The following is a 21,336-nucleotide window of genomic DNA, read 5'->3' as shown; positions in this document are numbered from 1 at the left end:
ATGGTTAAGTAATTATCACACTCTCAAATAAATAAAAGAATGTACTGCTCTATTAATTAGGTCCTACAATTAGTTTTCTTATATGGAAGAAACAAATAGCTGCCTAAAAATTTTTAGAATCATTGAGATACATTGATTGATGATCCATCACCACGAACGATAAACTCTTGAGAGCAGGCATCCATCAAATCACAAAGCAGAACTCTTGCACATGAGATCGATCTAATTTACGCACCGAAAGCATCAGCTTGGACCAGATCGTTTGGTCTAGAATTACGGCCCCTTCCTCGAGTTTGGCCTCTAGCACGACCACGACCTGCAACGATTTAAGTTCATAGGATATGGACTTGCTTTAACTATCAAAGACACAGCTAAATGCAAAAAAAGGTCTAAAACTGGGTTTATATTCATTAAGGTAGTCTTCACAAGAATTTGCCGTTAACTAAATGCTTATAATCTTATGGAAACTAACCTCTACCACGGGCAGGTATAGGAGACTCGTCATCATAGCCACTGGCTTCCTGCTGATAGTCAGGCTGGTCACCGTAGCCACCCCTGCCACGTCCACGAAAACCCCGACCTCTGCCACGGGAATAGCCACCTCTGCCATACCCATGAGCCCTGCTATCCCAGTCTCCATCACCATAGTCTGTTGTACCATTTCCTAAATGTACAACACAACCAAACCCTTAATAGTTGCATCGTCCAGAATGAACCTACCCAAAAATATATGCATTCCATATACAAAAGATTGAAAAGAGATACATCAGATGCTTACCACGAGCCCTTCCCCTGCCACGGCCACCACGGCGACCACGGCCTCTACCTCGACCAGTAGGTGAGCCCTCTATATTTGCAAATAAGATGTCAGAAAAACATTTCATCAAAGCACTTAAATGCATTTGATCTTTTGCTGCTTATAATTTACCTTCTTCGTAGTCAAATTCAGCCAAGGGTTTCACCTGATCTTTGGGCAAGGGGGGTTGATACCTAAAGAAGGATGCCGAGTCAATATGATTCTAAAACCAAGTACAGTCAGTAAGGAAACCTTAAGAAGGAAAAGAAAAAACACAGAATTATTCCACTACTGATTCATGAATGCACATTCTGATTTCTACCTGTTGCTTAAATGAATATCTCCAGTGAAGCAAAGGTAATGGGAGCATAATTGGTACCAAACTACTGATAACAAGGTTGATGATGAGTCAACATGCACAAAATGTATAGACCATCAGGTTCAAATGTCTTAATGAGCAATGATGCAGGGTAAGTGAAAAAGAAATGCACAACGAACCAAAGGTTTTGGAAAGAAAATCCAATCTTGAAAATGGACCATTTTGGCTTCGGTAACCTCAACAAAGACCAGTAGATTACTACAGATGACCAAGTTATTCTAAAAGAGTGACACCAGTATTATCAACTGAAGTTTCTTGCCTCAGATTTTGTCATTTATAACTTACCAGAATGACAAAAAAATTAAAACAAAAAAAAAATGAACACAGGCCCAAACATGACAAAATAAACATGCCTAAAAGGTAAATTATAACATTCAAATACTAAGACAAAAATTTCCCAAATTTAAGACGATTCTTATCATTTCACTCCACTCACTTGTTCGGTATAAAGGTTTGAAAAAACAAAATCTACACACATGCCAAGTTCAGAAACCGAACCTAAGAAATGTCTATATAAATCAAAATTCAAGGCCACATGGTACGGAGGAAAACCAATAAGAGACAAGAAAAATCACAACTATTTGATTCCAAAATAAAGCTCCAATACAGAGGAAGAAGATACATGCAATAACTTGTCTGTGGTGCTATAATTTAAAGTCATGAATCAGAAAATATAATGTTCTCTAACTTTAATCATCAATTTTCAGATTATACAAATTATAAGGAGGTCTTGTACTAACCCAACAGCTGATGTGTCCAATTCTTTCTTTGACAAGGTTATACTGATCACAGAGACATGCCTAGTAGTCTCAAGCCTGAAAATAATAATTGAGAGATACAAAATAAGGGAAATTTTCAAAGCTCCACACATGGGAAAACATATCCAGCTTTGCAAGTTAGGCATGACAATGTTGTACCAGACTCTCCGAATCAAAAGAAAAAGAAAGATGTCTTCTTACGGAAGTAGGCCTTCCTCCAATGGTTCCCATGTATCGGTTATGTCAGTAGATCCAATAGCAGTATTTTGATGAAGACCAACTATCCTTCTCTGTTCATCATTATAAGTAAAATACATGAGTGCAAAAATTTCTTACATTTAGTTTTGTTTTATGGTAGAAAAATCAGCATAATCAAAGTAACTTGATGTGGTTAATAAGATTAATTCTTAAGAACTTAAGAGGAGAATAGAATAGATATAGAGAATACCTTGATCAGTTCCACAATCATAACAGTCTTATTGATGGCTCTACCCATTGCCTTCAAGACAATTTCATTTGAACCTTTTTCCTATAGAATATTGCATAAACATGTTAGTTGTACCGAAAAAAGACACCTGTGAAACTTTAGACACACAAATACAACAAAAAAACAGTCACGATAAGTACTACTTGTATACTTCTAAACAAACATAGCGATTATGAGTGGCCTCCGATCCTCATATCATAAGTCAAATGTTCACAAATATCTCATTACAAATCCCTTCTATTATTGACCTCAGATTAGTTCGTCCATCAATTTCATCATTATAGACAGCAAATGTCCTCTACAAGGTTAATGAGTGATAAAACCAATGAACCTCTACAAGAACATAAGAAAAACCTGAATACATAAAATCAAAAATCCAATCCAGTATATTATTTATCGATTTATCTACAAACAATACCATAATGCATCAGTAAGGTTGCTCCTTCTAGATCTAGATAATCAGGGTCCAAGTCGCGGAAATAATCAACCACCCTAGACTCTAGTTATAAGGATGAGACATATTATATTGACTCTATCAATACTTTTGACGGGAGCCTACAGAAGAAGTCTAAACTACATCAGCTGCAACAGCAGATAAATTCTTTTTTAATTGAAAGAAATATTCATAACATTAAATTGCATAAATGACGCTCACTCATGGACTCGAACCTAAGACCTATCACTTGTGCAACAATGCACTAACCAATCGGATGTCTCAATAGAGACAACAGATAGAATTCTTTTTGTCTACATGCTTCATCAAAGAGGTTTCAACCTTTTGAACTACCATTTATTGTCTGAGTTGTCTAGGTAATAATTATGTTGCATTTTAAACACCTCCACTAAGTAAACTTGAATATCATATATACCAACATAATGCCAAGAATATTTGTACATAATCAGCCGATGGTGTACTGATGTGGTGCTTATTTGCATTACCATTTATCACATTACTACTCTTACATGTACACATCCTTGAAAAAGGAAAAACGCAAGGATAGTTCATTTATGAAGTACTGTCCTCTGATTAACATAGGAAAACGATGATGCGGTTAGAAGAAAAACCCTAACTTTCCAATTCCACGTTAATAACTAGCATCCAACAATAAATGTCACTAGTTTAATACCATAACTTTGTTCGCCACACGAATTCATAAACAGATCTTAAGAATGACAGAGAACCTGAGACCAAGCTATAAGATTCAACATATGGCATATACCTGAAACAAGCTGGTGGCATAGGTGATGTAGTTGCGCATCCTCCCCTGAGTCGTGATACGTATCTCGTTCTCATTGATCGGGGTTTCCTCCCTCGGCTTCTCCACCCTCTGGTACCGATCCATCTTCCCATCCATCAAAAGAACCAAAACGATCAAATTTTGGGCAACACAAATTAGTCAATCACCCTAAAACCTCAGACTACTGTCAAAAAAAAAAAAAACAAAGGAAACAAAGACGCCTGCGATAAAACAGGAAAAAAGAAAGCCAATTACAGCGAACGGAAACCAAGAGAACCAAATTAAACGGAGCAAAGCCACAGAAATCAACTCAAGAAACCATCTTGGAAAGATTGAAACAAAAAAAAGGCAAGATTATAGCGAAGAAAACGAGGAAAAAATCGAATTTTTACTGTTCAGAGAGCAGCGAGGAATGAATCAAGCGACGAAGAGAACCAGAAACGACGAAGAAACAAGATTGAGAGGGATTTCCGCAGTCTCCTACCTTGGATATCGCTCCCACTCCTCGCCCTCTACGGCTCGTATACTTCTTTTCCGCCCTGAAGAAGGCTCCAACTGCGACCGCTCCTCCTCATATACCAATCCGGGTGAGAGCGGGCGAACGGGTCACCTTCCGGGTTAGGGTTCGTCCTCGAATCAAGAAGAAAGCCCCTGAACAGCACATTAATTACCATCAAGGACAAAGAGACGACCGCCGTTGGATGATCGTGATGTACGGAGATCGAGGGCGATACGATGAATCGGCGTGTATTGGGAGGATGCCACACGTCCATCCTTATCCCCTACAATGTTTATCCACTACATTATTTTATGTGACTGTCTTGATGACAGTCTATTGGTGGATTAGTCAAAATTGTTGATTTATATGGTCATGAAATAAAAAATAAAAAAAATATTTATCCATTTAAGGCTAACAAACAAAAAGAGAAAAATATTCTAGCGGATGATGTTTGGAGAAAGATCTTTTTCTTTTCAGGAAATTAAAATAAAATAAAATAAAAAACTAATTTGTAGATTTTAAGGAAAAAACAAAATATTTCTATAGGTATTTTTTTTCCAAAAATATATTTTCATACATATATAAAACATGACACAGAAAGGAAAATGGTTTTGATTTTTTTTGTTGTAATTTTGAATTATTTATATTTATGTTTGATGAAAAATATTTTTCCCAACCTTTTTCTTTCAACCATGGAACCAACAAGTAGGCCCATATAAAAATGTTTTGTAGAAGGCAAAATTAATAGAAAGTTTTGAGATTTAGTGATTTAGGAGACTTTTCTTTTTGAATTGTTAATGCAATTCCATCATTTGAACTATAACAATTTCATGATGAGAGTAGATAATTAATTGAATTCATTTGCTTGTACTAAAAAATTATTGAAGACTTGATCATCAAACATCCAAAGGTGAATCAAAGACCAGAATCCAAGGAAAATGTAACATTGAAACAGATACATGAGACATACAATCAAATCAAAGACCTATTAAGGCATTTAATGGCATGGGAATTTGAAGTCCAATTATTTTAGCATCCTCAGAACTTGAATGTCAAGTATTTGGCTTTTTCATTGGCACTGTGAGTTCTCCCATTATAGGTTGGATCTAAGAGTGTTTGACTTAAATCCTGAAATATCATGATATATTTCTAGGAGTTGATATGTAGAAAGTATAGTCTTTCAAGTTTCTGCCTTGCATAATTTGATATTTACATAAACATTTTGTACTTATTTATTCTAAATTTATTTTTTTGACAGCCAGTTCATATGCAATTTATTGGATATCACAAGGCTTAGTATTACACCAAGAAAACATCACATCATCATCAGAAAATAAGGGAGAGTGGGTGTGTGTGTGTTTGTGAGATCAATGGCGAAGAGGGCTTACCACTGGAACCTGAGCAGTACTTCCCCTTGCCTGCGTCTCCCGCGTGCAACCACTAGGCGAAGGAGCAGGCGCAAGGGGCGGGGAAGAGCCGGTGGAGTTCTCAGCAGCGTAGCCTGAGCCGTCACAAGCCCTATGTCAGTCAAATTTTCTTCACAAGTCGTGTTTGACGAAATGACTAGTGGGAGCACACTTACAGTCGGAGTTCTTCCACCCCAAAATGAGCCTCTCTCGGTCGAAGACGACGTGAAGTCCCATCAGAAAATTCTCTGCAAAGGGTACATCCACGAAGCTCATGTCGGATTCTTTGTGAAACATAAGCTTAGTAGTACTGGAACAAAAAGTTCCACAGCAGCAGGCAATTTTCTTGTAGTGTATGTGAAAGCTTACGCCGGAGTATACTGATTCCAGAAATCTTCACAATGGCCAGGCAATATATAGATTGATTTGTCTGCGTTACACATAAGAAGATACAGTAGCACACGCCATTAGAATGAACATAGATGATATCTTTACAAAATTACATCCCCATGAAAGATGATAATTGGATCACTAACAGGAAAGACACTCCCACCATGTGTTGTGAGATTTATTTCAGGTAGCAAAATTGAGGTTTGGTTGAGGCTGCAGCATGTATTGTATATCATTAGATGATATACTTATGATTCAATGTGAATATGCATTTGTCTTTCTGTAGATATAATTTACCTCAGTTCATAACAATACTTAAAAGTAGAATCTGGATCTGTTTTGTATCTTTTTACCTGTGCTTGTGCATTGAACTGTAGAAATGAAAAGAGACAAAGATAATTAATTACTATATAATCAGAATTTGGGTATCAGAATCTTGTTAGGTGCTTACACTCTTTGCAATGTATTTATAGATTGGATCCTCCAAGGCTGTGAAAGAGGTACCAGAATCGACAGGAGCATCGAACACCATGTGGGTAGATTTATTCCCTACTGCAATTCCAGTTATGTTGATTTTGAAAGATGGGCTGCAAAAAACAATATGCAAGAGAAAATTAGATGAACATGATCTGCTGAAAAATGCAAATCCAGATGCACTTACTGTGTGCTTTGTTGATGATGAATGCAGCTTCTTGTTGATCCCAGCTGCCTTTGTCTCCAATGTTGATTCTACCAAGACCATCATCTCCAAAGCACATGGAGAAGGATTGAGCTGGACCATCTAGAAATGCACCAGCCTGTTTTATCTCCACATCCGCAGAATTATACCGGCAATCAATCGATTACCATTCAAGCCTAAGATGATTGTAGTAATTGAAGGCAACATACCCAAACACGATTGGTGCTTCAACAATTCGAGGAGTCTCATCCTCTGTCATCAGGTACGGTACATCCTCAACTAAGACTCCAGAAGTTGAAGTATTAGCAGATAAGTATTGGACAATGTTAGGGCAACTGCTGGTTTCTGCAGTGCATGCATTTTGGTTGTCGCATAAGCTGTTATTGCAGGTGATCTTTTGGCTTGTTGATGAATTACTGGTGCTATATATGTCGAACTCGAAGTTCTGTTGCAGTTTGAGTTCATAACATGAAACATAGGCATCAAGATAAACAAATACACCAAATAAGCGAGCCATAGGCGGACAGACTAATCTTGTCATCGTCAGAGAAGAGTACATAGAACACTGAAGAACAAAACGCATCAAGCAGGCTAATGCGAATGGTAGAAACACCAATGTATGATTTGAAGTATGATATCTCATTCATGTCTGCCTCTAATCAAGTCAACCCACAAAAAATCTAGAGAAGAGAATTTAGGTTATTCAAATAAGACCGAATGATTTAGATATCAGGGCAACATTCTCGGTCTCAATCGAAAGAAGTCACACAGCAAGAAGAACAAACACTTAATCCAAGAGAAGAACTGTGTTTACAGATATGACTAGCAATTAACCATATCCCATAAAAGATTCGAGCTTGAAAGGATTGGAATCAGTAGACTTACATCGAATTTGGCGACGGCGCACTGGTGGCAATCACAGGCCACCCAGAAGAGATCACTGCCGGTGTCCAACGCCACCAAGAACGTCACATTCGGAGTCCCCAGCTTGAGGAAAGCATAAGGCAAGCTGATTCCGATCCAAACAATATAAGAAGAAACATGCAATCACCATTAAAGATTCCAACTTTGAAACCCCAAATCCATAAACCCTAGAGGGGGAGGGGAGGGCTTGCAATCCCAGGGAGCTGAGCAAGTAGGTGGCATCGCCGTCAGCCTAGGAGGCGGCCGCGAAGGGGACGGTCGTGGCGAGCGAGGGCGGCGTAGTACTCCGCAGTGCCCTTCTGGGGCCACCAGTCGCCGGGGATGGCGCGGGACTCCGCCCACCGCACGCGGTCGGAGAACCGGCGGTGGAACTCGAAGCCCATCCCGGCGGTGTCCGAGCACACCGGGGCGAGGAGGGGTGCGATAAGGAGGCAGAAGCGGCGAAGCTGTCCGCTGGGGCCACCGGCGGAAGTCATGAGAACGAGAAGAGGCGGATGAGGGAGGGAAGGGAAACAGAGATCGAAGCAAGGAGGCTTGGGAGGCTTTTACAGCCGTTGGAGAGGGCGGCAGTTGACGTTTGACTTCTTTCGAGTTTGAATTGGAAGGGGCCAAATTTAAGCTACAGAAAGATAATGTGATGATGTAATTTATTACCCAATGAAATGTCAATTATACAAAACTTAATATAATAATACGTGTATATATATATATATATATAAAGTAATAGTAAATCTTTCAAATTATTTTAATTAAAAAAACTTCAACGATATCTAAAACATATATCGACACATCGATATCGTGTAATCGATGCCTTACGATTACGTGGATGACACTCGAGTATCACACACCTAACGCCTCAGCATGATATAGATAATATTATAATATTATATTGTTGAGTTAGTTGTATCGTTATTGTATCTGGTCATGTGAGTAATGATCATAAGAACCCATAATAAAAGAGTTCCTCTGGTGCTGTTTTCGGACATACTTAAATATTCTTCTGAATTCCGAGTAACTTAAACATCTAAAGAACATTTATAAGGAATATCTCGACATAATTTTGATGGGTTCAATACCCTCGGACACACAAATTATTAGCTTAGATTGAACTGAGACAAACACAAAAGGGGATCTTGTTTGACTCAAAATCAATTTTCACCTCAGATAATTAAAAAAAACTATTTTTTTTTACTTTTTCAAAATATTTTTTCTCTATACCAAACACTGAAAATAAAAACTATTTATTTTTCTGTAATTTAAAATTTCACAAGAACACACAATTCTCCATTATGAAATTATTCAAGACAATCTCTCTCTACGGTATCGATTGCAATATAAACATAGGATTATTCGAAAGAATAAAAACATAATAAAAATTAAGAAAAATCTATAACCATCGATCTCTTCGTGTGCATTCCTGTGTGGCTGGTAAAGCTTACAAGGCTTATAGCAGTCAGAAGGAGAATGATCACCAGAGGAGAGCCAGAGAGAGCATCAGCAACACCACCGGGGAGAGATTTGACATGGCCTTGGAATGCGGTGAATAGTTCGACGGAGGACTCCTCGCCGGCACCTGAGCCGCATTTGGGTCTGTCTTTGTCATCTCCTGAGTGTAGCTGCTCGGCACAGGAGCAACTGCATTTGATGGGGACGAGGTGGGCGTGGACAGAGCGGTGGAGTTGTCCACAGTGTAGCCTGAGTCATTACAATTCCCATATCACTCAAATTTGCTTCGGAATCGATGTGTTCGACGAAATGTCAATGGAATCACAACTTACAATCGAACTTCTTCCACCCCAGAACGAGCCTTTCTCGGTCGAAGACCACGCGAAGCCCCGATAAGAAGTTCTCTGCAGAGGGTATCCCCATGAACTCATGTCAGATACAATCGAACTGGAAATAAAGAGTTGCAAATCTAGTCTAGAAAGATGCACATAAGAAGATTCTGTAATCAAACAGCGTGTTTGATGAATTGCTATAAAGATTAAACATGAACAATATCGTCTCAGAAACCAAAACACTTGGACATGCATGAAAGGCGTAGAGAAATCTTACGCCCGATTAAATTGACTCCAGAAAACTTCAGAAGAGCGAGGCAATATATAGTTTGATTTGCCTGCATGACACACAGAAGAAATGTAAGTATCCACAGCAGATTAGAATAAACATAGATGATATCTTTATAGATTTACCGGTCCTAGGACAGAGATAATTGGGTCGTTCACAGGGAAGACACTTCCACCAAGTGTTTTTAGATTTATCACAGGCAACAAAACCGAAGTTTGCCCGGGGCTGCAGCATGTGTTATGCATTAGATGATCTCCTTGAGATTAAATGTCAGCATGTATCTGTTTCTTGTGCAGATAAGAGTTACCTGAGTTCATAGCAATACTCAAATGTGGAGTTCGATTCGGATTTGTATCGTTTCTCCTTTATTTGTGCATTGAACTGTCGAAAGAAGGAGAAAGAAACATGAGACAGAAGAAGATTATTGATCGAGTAGAATTCGGATTTCGGAACCGCGATCAGTAGCTTACGTTCTCGGCGATGTACGTATACATTGGATCAGCCAAGGATGTGAAGGAAGTGCCCGAATCAACAATTGCATCGAACACCATGTCAGTAGAACTATTTCCGACCGCAATTCCAGTCATGTTGATTTTGTAAGATGGGCTACAGAAACATATATGCAGAAGAACATTAGATGAACGGGATCTGCTGAATGATTCGAGGAACATACGATTCGATCTCAACAACATGAAAGCAAACACAAGGAGACTCACTGTCTGTTGTCGATGAAGAATGCAGTTTCTTGCTGATCTGAGCTGCCTTTGTCTCCAAAATTGATTCTCCCAACACCATCCTCTCCAAAGCACATGGAGAAGGAATTAGAAGTGAATCCTTTGCTTGATAGAATGCTGGGGACTGCCACCTTCTCCATTCCAAGCCCAAACAGACCATTGGGAGCTGCACCATCTAGAAATGCACCACTCTGTCTATCTCCACATCTGCAGGATTAATGGAGATTAGAACCCACTTAAATCCTAAGCTGATCGTACTGATCGAAGGCAACATACCCAAACACGATTGGTGCTTCAACAATCCGTGGAGTCGCGTCCTCCGTCGTCAGGTACAGAACATCCTCTACTAGAAATCCAGAAGATGAAGTATTAGCGGATAAGTACTGAACATTGTAAGGGCAGCTGTCGTTTGTTCCGGTGCACGCGTTTTGGTTGTCGCATAAGCTGTTGCTGCAGGGGACCTTTTGGCTCGTTGATGAATTGCTGGGGCTGTATACGCTCAACTCCAAGCCCTGCTGCAATTTGAGTTCATAACATGAGACATAGGCACCGAGATTCTTGATGACGATGACAGAAACATCGATAAATGGTGGTATGATCGGAGCACAAAATATCAATTGTTACTACCTCTGTTAGTTCCATTGGATGATCACAAACTACTGCATGATGTTCTGTGAATCATGCAGCAGCAGGAACAATAGAGGAGATGTTGTGAGAGTGGAGATGGTGTTCGATCAGTGTTTCCGAGGTACAATCGCAACAAGACAAGAAGAAAAAGATGGGTTAGATTCAAGAGGCTTACGACGAGATGGGTGGAGGCGCACTGCTGGCAATCACAGGGCACCCAGAAGAGATCGCTGCCGGTGTCCAACGCCACCAAGAACGTCACGTTCGGAGTCCCCAGCTCGACGACCGCGTAATGCAAGCTGATTCCCGATCCAAACAAGAGGAGAAGAAACACGCGGATCGCCATCAAAATCCCAACTCTGATTTAGGTCCCAAACCTCAGAGAAAATGGAGTGAAGGAGCTGAGATTAACAGAGGGCTTACAATCCCAAGGAACTGAGCAAGAAGGTGGCGTTTCCGTCGGCGAAGGTGAGCTCGGAAGCGCTGGCGTCGGCGAGGGAACGGCCGCGGAGGGCGCGGTCGTGGTGGGCGAGGGCGGCGTAGTACTCCGCGGTGCCCTTCTGGGGCCACCAGGCGCCGGGGATGGCGCGGTCCTCTGCCCACTGCCGCACGCGGTCGGAGAACCGGTGGTGGAACTCGAAGCCGATCCCGGCGGCGTCCGACCCCGCCGCTGTCAGCAGGGCAGCGAGGAGCAGCAGCCAGAGACGGGCCATGTTGACTGGGGAAGAGAGGCGATCAGGAGAACAGACTCAGAGAAGAAGGAAGGAAGGAGCACAGTATACGGGAAGGCGTCGAAGGCCTCTTAAAGCTCTGGCAACACCCAAAGTGAACGGGAGTTGTCGTAGAGAACTCGTCGTCGCAGACTTGACCACATGAGCCTTCACGTACTAAACGGATGCGATGTGTTTTGTAGGGATGATGCAGGCGCAGAGCTCCCCTCCGTTCGTTGGTCGAGAGGGTTGACTGCGACGCCAAAAGTCTTCTGAGTCGGTCAAACCTGGATTTCCTGGCAGCTTACTTTGACTTCGTGACACCAATGAAGGCCAGTCAACATTTGAATAGAAGGCTTTGTTTCATACGATTCTTCATATGAAACCTACTAAGTTAACAGAAGCATCAATCCACCAATAAATGATACAGACATTTATCATTTAATGCATCAAAAAGATGAGAACAATGTGGCTTAAATCATTGTATCAGCTTATTATTGGTTCTTCCAACTCTTTGATTGGAGCAACCAAAATAATTTAGAATGGTAGCATGCAATGATACTCCTTATTGGACCAATGTGTAGTGGTATTATTATTATAAGGTAAAATATGTGATATGTGCATTATATTAATCAAATATGGAAGAAGAACTACACTTTTTTTTTAATGAAAACTATTATATATTACAAATGAATTTTATAGTGATCCATGCCATATGAGCCCACATGGGTGCAAAAATGTTCTTAATGTAAATTGGTTTTTTAAGGCTAAGTTTGCTATCCTTGCTTCAATATGAATAAAACAATGTATCATTGACATGATTAGACATATATAAATATATATTAGGGTTTGGCTTGAATTCAAGGAAACAAAAAAAAAGAGAGTTAAATTTCAAATAACAAATCTGTATTCCTCCAAAGTATTATAATACTTAAAAACATGATTATATCTTAAATATTGATTTGATGGTAATGTACTGAAGACTTACTTATTAAAATTATTATTTTTAAAAAAAAATATATTAATTATTTAATATGGAGCTAAAAATAACATTATATTTTATTTGGTTTAATTTAGTCCAATATGACAATTTAGGCCAAATGATGGCACAATTAAATCGATCAACCAATAAATAGTTTTAGATATATCTTCCAAAACTCTCATCTGAATGACCACTAAAATAAGTGACTTAAATAAGCAAAAAATTATTAGCTTTAAGTTAATATATGTGACTATATCAACTTGTGTTTGATCTTATCATCATGATCACCACCAATTGACTACTATGTATTGACTTCTCTCTCTCTCTCTCTCTCTCTCTCTCTCTCTCTGGTGCATGGCATCCACTGGACAACCCAAAGCCCACGTCTCACGGAGTTGCCTCACATGGCTCACGATAAAACTAGTCAATTGATGAGAGAGAACATAATGAAGTCGATGTCATCAGCATGGAAGTCAACGAGGATGCGTATGAACTGGTGAGAGAAGTCATGGTTATTGCTTGTGAGAGGGACGGAAACCCACAGCATTATTTCCAACTTGACCAGCACGGCCACCTCAACGGAGGAGGAAGAAGAAGTCACACGTTATTACGCGGGGTGTATGTGAATCCAATGCTTCGGCCGGTTCAAAGTCTGGAGTCCAAGGAAGGAAGGAAGGAAGGAAGAGAAGAGGTGAGAGATGATAAGAAGATGCATGGCGGCTTCGTGGACGGGAAGACGCGTGACAAGAAAAAGATTAGAGGTCGCTAGTGGTAGTTGTGATGTCCCCATCTCCATCTTCCTCCTCCTCTTCCTCCTCTTATCTGCTTTAACTAATGCTACTTTGGTGTTTGCCTCTAATGATCCATCAATCTCTGTTGCTCATCATATTTAAGTTGACCAAATCTTCCAAATGCATTTTTCATTTTGATGTATTACAAATTTATAGGTTTATGTATTACAAATCTTCCAAATATCATCATCATAGTAGACTCGAAAGATTCGAGTTTATAGGTTTTATTTTAATATAAAAAGATTTAGTATATATTTTTTAAGAACTTAAGTGATCCATCGCTAATGTCTACTATATGAATTTAGGTGAACATTAAAAAATTAATGGAATACTTGAATTATTTTCAAAATAATTTATCGCAAAATAAGCTAAAGACTATACATATTATTTGGTATTTCATACTTGTAAAAAGAGCTAATACGAGAAGCATTGCTAATCGATTGTTTTTCAAAAGGTAAGCGATTAAGACGAGATTTGATCCGTAATCTTTCGAGTTCAATATTTTCAAGTCAAAGTTAGGGGGTATTTTTTTAAAGATATATTGGATATATTTTAAGTCATCGATCTTTAATAAATGAATCTAAGACACTATTATAGTACATTTAAATAGATAAAATATTATGTATCTTTTTCTATCATTCCTTCCCCATCTCATAATTTATTCGGACGAATATGACTTACTCCGATTCGATCCGATCCGACCTATTTCCAAAATCAAAACCAATACTTTGATTTTGATTTTGAGTATACATATTATGAATATAAAATTTCATATATGTCTTGCGATTTCTGAACCTTTTTTCCGGGCATAAAACCTAATAAATCCATCAATAATTCGTCTAAAACAGCATTAACTATTGTGCTTTGCAGTATGAATTAGAAACACGTTCACAATCTCCTATGCATTGGAGCCATACAGAATTGGAATCCACCTATCGCTGCCTCTTCTCGGAAAACCCAACCGATGCCTCCCTCTGCGACTGCCGCACAGCTTCGCATGCACGCTGGAAGAGCACACCGCAGCAGCAGAAGAGGACAAGCAGTAGCAGAAGGGCCAACCGACAGCTTCCTCCACCACATCAGAGGTGGTGCTGCTGCTGCTTCTGCTTCATCACTGTGCACGCACTTCATCAGCAGCAACAACGTTTCCCTGTGCTGTTTCTAACAATACCGCCCCGTTGCTGCTGCTGCCGCCATGACTGCACTGCACGGCCCAAACCCGAGACCACTTGCTGTCAAGAACAGGCACCGCTTTTCCTTGGAAAAATGGGCGGGGGATAGAGTTGGAACTGTTCATTTGAGAGCTTCCTGTGAATCTTCAAGCTTCTGCTCTGTCCCGAGAGATTCTGTTCTTGGATTGCTCGGAGGGGATCAGAAGGTTTTCGAGATCTCTAGAGTGCACATCATTTGTTGATGAATCCGAGTCAATCCCATCAAGATTAAAAGATCAAACTTAATATATATAATCTGACTCATACACATGAATAATCGACTTGATTATTTCCAATAATCTTAACATCTAAATTGAAATTAAAATTGATTTCAACTAAAATAATTTAAATGAGTGATAAATTACATCATTGTATTTTCTTTTAGTAACTTAGTATAGTAGGAAAGAAGAAAAAAGACGATGATGATGTTGTCGATACAACATGTCAAATTCGATTCGACTTATTGAAAGTAAAACCGTATTGTTGTGATTTATCGTATTCAAGAGAAACATATTTGTTACTAAATTAGTGTTGTTCGAAAATTCTTTTCTTCATTCATTTGCTATTATTATTGTTATTATAACGATAATATTATGTTATACCAAAGATGAAAAAGGATGAAAGCTTTTAGTGGTTAAAATAGTTTTTAATAGTATTGTTTTCTTTTCTATACGATTAATGGAAATTTTATTTTCTTAAATTGATATTAGAATCACTCGTCCAAATACTAAACAAGAAAATAAATAAATTAATATTAAAAGATGAGAGAGTTATTATTTGGAAATATTTTAGAAATTTGAAAAGAGAGTAATGCTTGTCCATATAAATTTAGATGCTTTTATAGTAAAAAATTGAGTGTTAAGAACTTAATATAAAAATAATAAATATATTTTCCCTCATAATTTGGTAATGAAATCTCTTATCTTTTGTCCATTTTTTTAACTTAACAAAGGATAAATACATACCTATGTATGTAAATAATACTTTGTCAATATCACAAGATTTAAGATTAAATTGTCAAATCCTTGGAAACTAAAAGAAGGGAGATGAATATTTTGATGGGAGATGAATATTAGTCGAAAGATACGTGATCACAAAGGGTGAAGATATAATTTTAGATATTTTTTTTAAAAAAAATATATTTAATTTTGACTATTTTCAAAAAATATTTGACCTTTAGCTTTTTCATTTGATATTTTTTTATTTAATATCTTAAATACTCTTCGTCATTATCGTTGTTATCTTTTTATTCTTTCGCTATAATAATGATATAGTCCAAATGACACAATCTCATAACTAAAAAAATGAGATAATTGGATAGGGACAGAAAATAATAATCAATAAATATTCATCCGAAGAAGATGATGATTACGATAAACGATATTTAAGCTATTAAAAAAATTAAAAGGGAAAAATGAAAACTAACCTACCTTTGGAAAAAGAAAAAAATAACCCTACAATTTATTCTAATCCATCAAAATTTCCACAAATATCCTAAAAGGAAGTCATAAGTCACATTGAATACAAATGAAGTGACAACTAAACACCTATAGATTTAAAGAACAAATATATATGTTCTAAGAGATCTATCTAAGTTAAATATAGCAGCAAATAACCCTTTAACATGTGTTTTCAGTGGTTGATGAACTTGCCCACCCATCACCATCACCATCACATATCCCTCTGTGAAATAGCAACCTAAACACCAACACACATGTCATTTGTTGCTTGCATCTTCCTAGTGATACTTAGCATTAGGGAAAACCCTAACTCACTCCACTAAGATGTCTTCATAACAATAATTTAATTGCCTACTGCCCCTAAACTCTTTAATATAAGAATCCTACACCCCCCTATCACAAACCCTAACTCAAACAAACCATATGATTTCTCTCCTCCTCCTACATTAATAAATTCATGTCATATTTTTAATAAGATTTCCCTTCAAATTATTTGATACTAAATAAACATTTTTAGTTAACAATCCAATTTTTTTACATTAGAGATGCACACCCAAATTTATAAACCCTAATTCATTATATATTTTGGTAACATTTCCCCCCAAAATTATTTGATATTAAATCAACTACTAATTCTATTTCTTCTTTTCTTTTTTTAGTATAGGATTTATTTTCTCCTCCCACAATAATCATATATTTTTTACCTTATAAATGCACATTCAACCATAAACACTATTTTTTTGTGTGTGTATTTGATAACATTTCCACAAAGATCATTTGATAGTGCATTAATTACTAATTCTACTTAAAAGATTTGTCTTCCCAAAAGTATCAATTTTGGAGCTTTGAGATGTAAACACCTCTTTGTTCACATTCTCACACTCTTCACCTTTGACTTTGACTCACTCACTCCTTCCCAAAACTCCATACACTGCTCCTGTCCTCTAAACCCTCCTCTAAGCCCCGCTCGCTTTCGTCCTCCGTATCAAGCGCAGGGGAGATGGGGGGCTGCGCCACCTCGAGGCTCGGCGGTAGCGGCGAGGAGGACGACCCGGTGGCGCTTTGCCGGGAGCGGAAGCGGCTTCTCAAGGCGGCGGTGGAGCGGCGGTACGCCCTCGCTGCAGCCCACGCCGCTTACGTCCGCTCCCTCAACGCTGTCGCCTCCGCCATCGACCTCTTCGTCGTCCGCCACTCTGCGCCCACCGCCATCCTCGTCACCCTTCCCGACGCCGACGTCGACCCGTCCCCTCCCTCCTCCTCCTCCGCCTTCCTTCCCCACACGCCGCGCGAGGCAAATGCGGAATCTTTGGAGTGCCCAGGTTCTCTCCCGCTTTCCCCGTCGTCGGATTCCAGCTCTGATGATGACGTAGAGGGCGTGGAAGCGACGGGGGTGGCCGAAGAGCAGGAGGACGGAAGGGGAGGGGAGATGGGGTTTGGGTACTTCTTCTCGGCCGCGGCGCCATTGCCGCCGTCCCCGTCCCCGGAGGTGTTCGGGTGGGACTTCTTTAACCCGTTCGACGGAATGCAAACGACGGTGGAGGCTGTGGCGATGGTGGGGTCCCTGGACCGGAGCTCAGATGAGGACTTGAGGCTGGTGAGGGAGGAGGAGGGCATCCCGGAGCTGGAGGAAGTGGAAGACAGGAAAACGACAGAGGAGAGTGAAAAGGTGGTAGCTTTGGGTGCAGAGGACAAGGGACACTGTGACGGCAGAGTGCAGGTTGAAGTGGCTGGCAGCAGCAGCGGAGGAGGGGAAGAGAAGGGTTTGGCGGTGGCGGAGATGCACGGGAGCGGTCGAGAGTTGCTTCAAGCGCTGAGGGATGTGGAGGATCACTTCATCAGGGCTCATGATTCCGGCAAAGAGGTCTCAAGGATGCTGGAGGCCAACATGGTTCTCCTCCAATCTGGGCTTGAGGAGATTAAAGGTGATTCCTTTCTGTCTTCCTCTACCTCCGAAATGCTGATGCCGAAAAGTTCTTGCTTTTCATGAGTACTTAAAGATACATTGTAGTATTTTCTTCTCAGTCAAGTTTACCTCATCCAGTAGCGCCTTAGGGTTCTTTCTCCTCAGGTATTGGTAATGATTTGCATCATTGTTCATAAAAAAAATCATGCTTTGATTGACTGCATATGGTAATATATTTTTCTAGCATATGCAAGTTCATTATCACGTTACATGCAATTTGCTATGATTGACAATTTTGAGCCTCTTATATGATTGAGTTATGCTACATTTGTTTCGAGTTCAGGGTGCATCTCACTGTATGACTTACTTTGTTTGACACCGTTGTTGATTCAGAGAATTCGTCGAAAATGATACAAGCCATCACATGGCATCGGTCTCCTTCGTCGTTATCTTCATCCTATTGGAGTCACCTTGCGTCGAGCTCTAGTAGTACAACATGGTCGGAAAGTAAGAGTGACCTTTTCGATGATTATGGTGGAATGGAATCAGGAAGCCACTCACAGACTCTTGGAAGATTATATGCTTGGGAGAAGAAACTATATGAAGAAGTGAAGGTAACTTTGTTCACTATTTTATGGATCTTCATGTTTTTTATGCTTGCTGATCTTATGAATTAGCTTTGGGTATTGCTACTGTGACTGGCGAATCGTGTAGCTGCAAACAGAAATACATGTAATGAAGTTTAGAACGGTAATTACAATGGAAAAGTTATGGTTTTATGTACTGATGGCTCTCTTACAGTACATAATTCTGTCCTTCCTAGAACATAATTCTCTTACAGAACACATTGAACTCTTTCGGTCTCTTGAATTATCTGAGATTTATTGTCAACTTAGGTTTGTAGAAACAATTCTGTCCTTCCTAGAACAGCCCAGCCAACCATAAAATGAATATTTTCATGTAGGCCCCCATAAAAGTTGGTTGATTAAGTTCAAGATGACAACTTCTTGCATAAGCTCCTTATCGTACGAATGACTGACTCATCTCTAAACTAGGGATCTCCAAAAACAGGCACCAGTCTTCATATTATTGCTTCAGCATTAGTTCACTCAAGAGTTGCGTATAACAGACTCTTGGTCCTAACAACAGTTTGGCTTTGATAAGGCATTATGTTCTAGAGTTGTGATTGATAAGTTTGCATTGCCTCATCCAAATAGTGTTGGTGCTCTTGCGTTATATGTATACCACCAATTCATATCCAGAGACTATATTCTGTTACCTATATTCTCATAGTCCACATGCACAGTATTTGTCAATACTAATAGTTCCATTTCCCGAGTTTTTCTTTTTTTTCTCCACCTCATAAGCCTCACAGCTTTCAAACTTTTGTTCGCTTGTATTCCAAATGTACGTTTAGTTGATGTTCTTCCGGTAATATCAACTAAATGTCTGGTTATTCCATTCAGATGTTTAGCATGTCATCATTATGCACCACAAGAGAGCTTACAAATGTTTAGCATGACAGGAACTATTAGAAGGTTCACTGCATCTCTTAAATCTTGATGTCGCGTAATTTGTGAAATTTGATATTCCATAAAGTCAAATTTGCTCAATGTAGGTTTTTCTATTGTTTCTTCTAGCAAGGTTCCACTAGCTAATGTAATGCATAGCATCTCGTTAATCTTTAGGCTGGAGATCAAATACGGCAGGCATACGAGAAGAAATGCTTGCAGCTAAGAAATCAGAATGCGAAGGGAGTCGAATCACGATCGGTTGACAAGACGAGGGCTGCTGTAAGAGACCTTTATTCAAGAATCTGGGTAGCATTGCGTGCAGTCGAATCGATCGCTGAAAGGATACAGAAATTGAGGGATGAAGAATTGCAGCCGCAGATCATTGAGCTTCTACAAGGGTACAGTAGCCAGCTACTAATATGGGAATTGTTGCATAGTTTATTTTGTTTTCTTTCTGATTCTTCTTCTCATTTTGTGCAGTCTAATGGGGTCTTGGAAGGTAATGCTCGAATCGCATGAAGCCCAGAAGCAAATCATGTTTGAAGTAAACTTATTCACGTGCCCTTCTTATGGAAAATATAGCAACGATTCACAGCGACTTGCAACGCTCACCCTGGTCGCTGAGCTTCATCACTGGAGGAGATACTTTAGAGGTTACATTTCAGCGCAGAAGGCATATGTTGAAGCTCTTGATGGGTGGCTGTCGAAGTTCATCTTACCTGACATGGAATTCTACTCTCGGACTAGATCCTCACTCTCTCATATGGCTAGCGGCCCACCTCTAGTTGTCATCTGTCACCAGTGGTCGACCTCACTGGGGAAGTTGCGTGACAGTGCCGTAACATATAGCATGAGAAGTTTCGCCAGAACCGTGAGGTTCTTATCGGTTAAGCAAGTAGAGGAACAACAACAGAAGAAGAAAGTGGATGCCCTCACTAAGGAGCTCGAACGCAGGGTTCTCGCAGTCCAGAAAGCAGAGGATAAGGTCTTGGATCTAAAGCTGTCAGAAAATGAACCTGAACATTTAGCCGGTAAGAAAGAGATGCTCGACATGCTCAGGAAGAAACTGGAGATGGAGAAAGAAAAACATCGCAATTGCATGCGGGCGACGCAGGAAGTCACCCTAAACGGATTCAAGATAGGCTTGGCCAGTGCCTTTGAGTCACTCACGGAGTTTGCCAAGGATTCATTGAAACTCTACGACGAACTACTATCACGGAATGAGAAAGCAAAGGCAGCAATTGAGACGACCGGGAAACCATCATTTACGGAGGGCTCTTCCTCCGAGTTGGAGGTCAATAGCAGATAGTAAGATGGTGAAACTTCTTGTCTGGGCTACTTGTGCAGGCTTAAGGGCAACATTGTGTAGTTGTTTTAGGTGCTCTGGCTGCCCCAGTTTTTGTGGGCCTTGCTAAGATCCCAGTTGCTAACTTAAGATCTTATGTAAGTAGTAGTTAGATAGTAGGAGCAGGGTTATTTTGGTGGGCAGCCATTGTTGTAAGTATTGTTTGAATGCTGGATAGAGTTTTCTAACCCTTTTAGCATTCGAGTGAAGGGCCGGAGTTTTGTTTGGTCAACACAATCTGCCTTCTAATATAACATGGCATATCATGTGAGGAGCTGACACTTACAGTAGAGTGTCGATGGACAGAAGCTTTCTTCTGACAGTACTTGTGTTGGACCATATTTTATGCTTTCTCTTCTTTTCCTCTTGCATCTTTTTGTCGAGTGAGTGAAAAAGGAAGGACTAGAAGAAGAACATTCCATAGCCTAAAGTCGCA

General features: G+C 39.7%; 5 protein-coding genes across 6 annotated transcripts; 1 reads left to right on the top strand and 4 right to left on the bottom strand.

Annotated features, from left to right (window-relative positions):
• Positions 1 to 28: 28 nt before the first annotated feature.
• Positions 29 to 4,287, bottom strand: LOC135610619 (uncharacterized). Its single transcript, XM_065105368.1, has 9 exons — positions 4,143 to 4,287; positions 3,641 to 3,763; positions 2,382 to 2,462; positions 2,135 to 2,223; positions 1,916 to 1,990; positions 929 to 990; positions 779 to 847; positions 473 to 664; positions 29 to 316 (listed from the first exon to the last, which is right to left on the bottom strand). The coding sequence occupies exons 2-9, from the start codon at positions 3,761 to 3,763 to the stop codon at positions 228 to 230; spliced, it is 780 nt and encodes a 259-aa protein (XP_064961440.1). The 5' UTR covers positions 4,143 to 4,287; the 3' UTR covers positions 29 to 227.
• LOC135610620 (aspartyl protease family protein 1-like) lies at positions 4,171 to 6,765 on the bottom strand. The gene is made up of 7 exons (XM_065105370.1): positions 6,615 to 6,765; positions 6,405 to 6,540; positions 6,307 to 6,324; positions 5,933 to 5,993; positions 5,740 to 5,811; positions 5,546 to 5,658; positions 4,171 to 4,309 (listed from the first exon to the last, which is right to left on the bottom strand). The coding sequence occupies exons 2-7, from the start codon at positions 6,483 to 6,485 to the stop codon at positions 4,295 to 4,297; spliced, it is 360 nt and encodes a 119-aa protein (XP_064961442.1). The 5' UTR covers positions 6,486 to 6,540; positions 6,615 to 6,765; the 3' UTR covers positions 4,171 to 4,294.
• On the bottom strand, positions 6,518 to 7,778 carry LOC135608775 (aspartyl protease family protein 1-like). Its single transcript, XM_065101815.1, has 5 exons — positions 7,723 to 7,778; positions 7,518 to 7,641; positions 6,850 to 7,077; positions 6,615 to 6,750; positions 6,518 to 6,540 (listed from the first exon to the last, which is right to left on the bottom strand). The coding sequence occupies exons 1-5, from the start codon at positions 7,776 to 7,778 to the stop codon at positions 6,518 to 6,520; spliced, it is 567 nt and encodes a 188-aa protein (XP_064957887.1).
• A 1,003-nt stretch (positions 7,779 to 8,781) lies between these two features.
• LOC135582349 (aspartyl protease family protein 1-like) lies at positions 8,782 to 11,876 on the bottom strand. Of its 2 annotated transcripts, none has more exons than XM_065105366.1 (10): positions 11,408 to 11,876; positions 11,160 to 11,283; positions 10,634 to 10,872; positions 10,340 to 10,564; positions 10,094 to 10,229; positions 9,931 to 10,004; positions 9,749 to 9,848; positions 9,612 to 9,672; positions 9,335 to 9,406; positions 8,782 to 9,251 (listed from the first exon to the last, which is right to left on the bottom strand). In XM_065105366.1, exons 1-10 carry the CDS (start codon positions 11,695 to 11,697, stop codon positions 9,025 to 9,027), a joined length of 1,548 nt encoding a protein of 515 aa, XP_064961438.1. In that variant the 5' UTR covers positions 11,698 to 11,876; the 3' UTR covers positions 8,782 to 9,024. The 2 variants fall into 2 exon arrangements, with proteins under 2 accessions (XP_064961438.1, XP_064961439.1); XM_065105367.1 differs by having other exon boundaries at positions 10,634 to 10,869.
• Positions 11,877 to 17,062: 5,186 nt separating this feature from the next.
• On the top strand, positions 17,063 to 21,008 carry LOC135609172 (protein ALTERED PHOSPHATE STARVATION RESPONSE 1-like). The gene is made up of 4 exons (XM_065102266.1): positions 17,063 to 18,060; positions 18,435 to 18,655; positions 19,730 to 19,953; positions 20,036 to 21,008. The coding sequence occupies exons 1-4, from the start codon at positions 17,139 to 17,141 to the stop codon at positions 20,862 to 20,864; spliced, it is 2,196 nt and encodes a 731-aa protein (XP_064958338.1). The 5' UTR covers positions 17,063 to 17,138; the 3' UTR covers positions 20,865 to 21,008.
• The last annotated feature ends 328 nt before the right edge of the window (positions 21,009 to 21,336 follow it).

Source organism: Musa acuminata, chromosome BXJ2-4 (assembly GCF_036884655.1).
Source record: "Musa acuminata AAA Group cultivar baxijiao chromosome BXJ2-4, Cavendish_Baxijiao_AAA, whole genome shotgun sequence".
Lineage (NCBI taxonomy): Eukaryota > Viridiplantae > Streptophyta > Magnoliopsida > Zingiberales > Musaceae > Musa > Musa acuminata.
The sequence above is the reverse complement of the archived record's forward strand: the minus strand, read 5'-3'. Positions and strand labels throughout refer to the sequence as shown.

Excerpts from the sequence above, each read along its gene's own strand:
- LOC135610619 (XM_065105368.1), bottom strand. The coding sequence starts at position 3,763 with ATGGATCGGTACCAGAGGGTGGAGAAGCCGAGGGAGGAAACCCCGATC. Across the intron at positions 2,463-3,640 it reads ATGCCACCAGCTTGTTTCAG|GAAAAAGGTTCAAATGAAAT; the intron begins GTATATGCCATA and ends AATATTCTATAG. Across the intron at positions 2,224-2,381 it reads TGATTGTGGAACTGATCAAG|AGAAGGATAGTTGGTCTTCA; the intron begins GTATTCTCTATA and ends AATGATGAACAG.
- LOC135610620 (XM_065105370.1), bottom strand. The coding sequence starts at position 6,485 with ATGGTGTTCGATGCTCCTGTCGATTCTGGTACCTCTTTCACAGCCTTG. Across the intron at positions 5,812-5,932 it reads TGGAATCAGTATACTCCGGC|AGAATTTTCTGATGGGACTT; the intron begins GTAAGCTTTCAC and ends TACCCTTTGCAG. Across the intron at positions 5,659-5,739 it reads GGGGTGGAAGAACTCCGACT|GCTACGCTGCTGAGAACTCC; the intron begins GTAAGTGTGCTC and ends GTGACGGCTCAG.
- LOC135608775 (XM_065101815.1), bottom strand. The coding sequence starts at position 7,778 with ATGCCACCTACTTGCTCAGCTCCCTGGGATTGCAAGCCCTCCCCTCCC. Across the intron at positions 7,078-7,517 it reads GCGCCGTCGCCAAATTCGAT|AACTTCGAGTTCGACATATA; the intron begins GTAAGTCTACTG and ends AAACTGCAACAG. Across the intron at positions 6,541-6,614 it reads CATCATCAACAAAGCACACA|CCCATCTTTCAAAATCAACA; the intron begins GTAAGTGCATCT and ends TGTTTTTTGCAG.
- LOC135582349 (XM_065105366.1), bottom strand. The coding sequence starts at position 11,697 with ATGGCCCGTCTCTGGCTGCTGCTCCTCGCTGCCCTGCTGACAGCGGCG. Across the intron at positions 10,230-10,339 it reads TTCTTCATCGACAACAGACA|CCCATCTTACAAAATCAACA; the intron begins GTGAGTCTCCTT and ends ATGTTTCTGTAG. Across the intron at positions 9,849-9,930 it reads GAGTATTGCTATGAACTCAG|CCCCGGGCAAACTTCGGTTT; the intron begins GTAACTCTTATC and ends CACATGCTGCAG.
- LOC135609172 (XM_065102266.1), top strand. The coding sequence starts at position 17,139 with ATGGGGGGCTGCGCCACCTCGAGGCTCGGCGGTAGCGGCGAGGAGGAC. Across the intron at positions 18,061-18,434 it reads TGGGCTTGAGGAGATTAAAG|AGAATTCGTCGAAAATGATA; the intron begins GTGATTCCTTTC and ends TTGTTGATTCAG. Across the intron at positions 19,954-20,035 it reads ATCATTGAGCTTCTACAAGG|TCTAATGGGGTCTTGGAAGG; the intron begins GTACAGTAGCCA and ends CATTTTGTGCAG.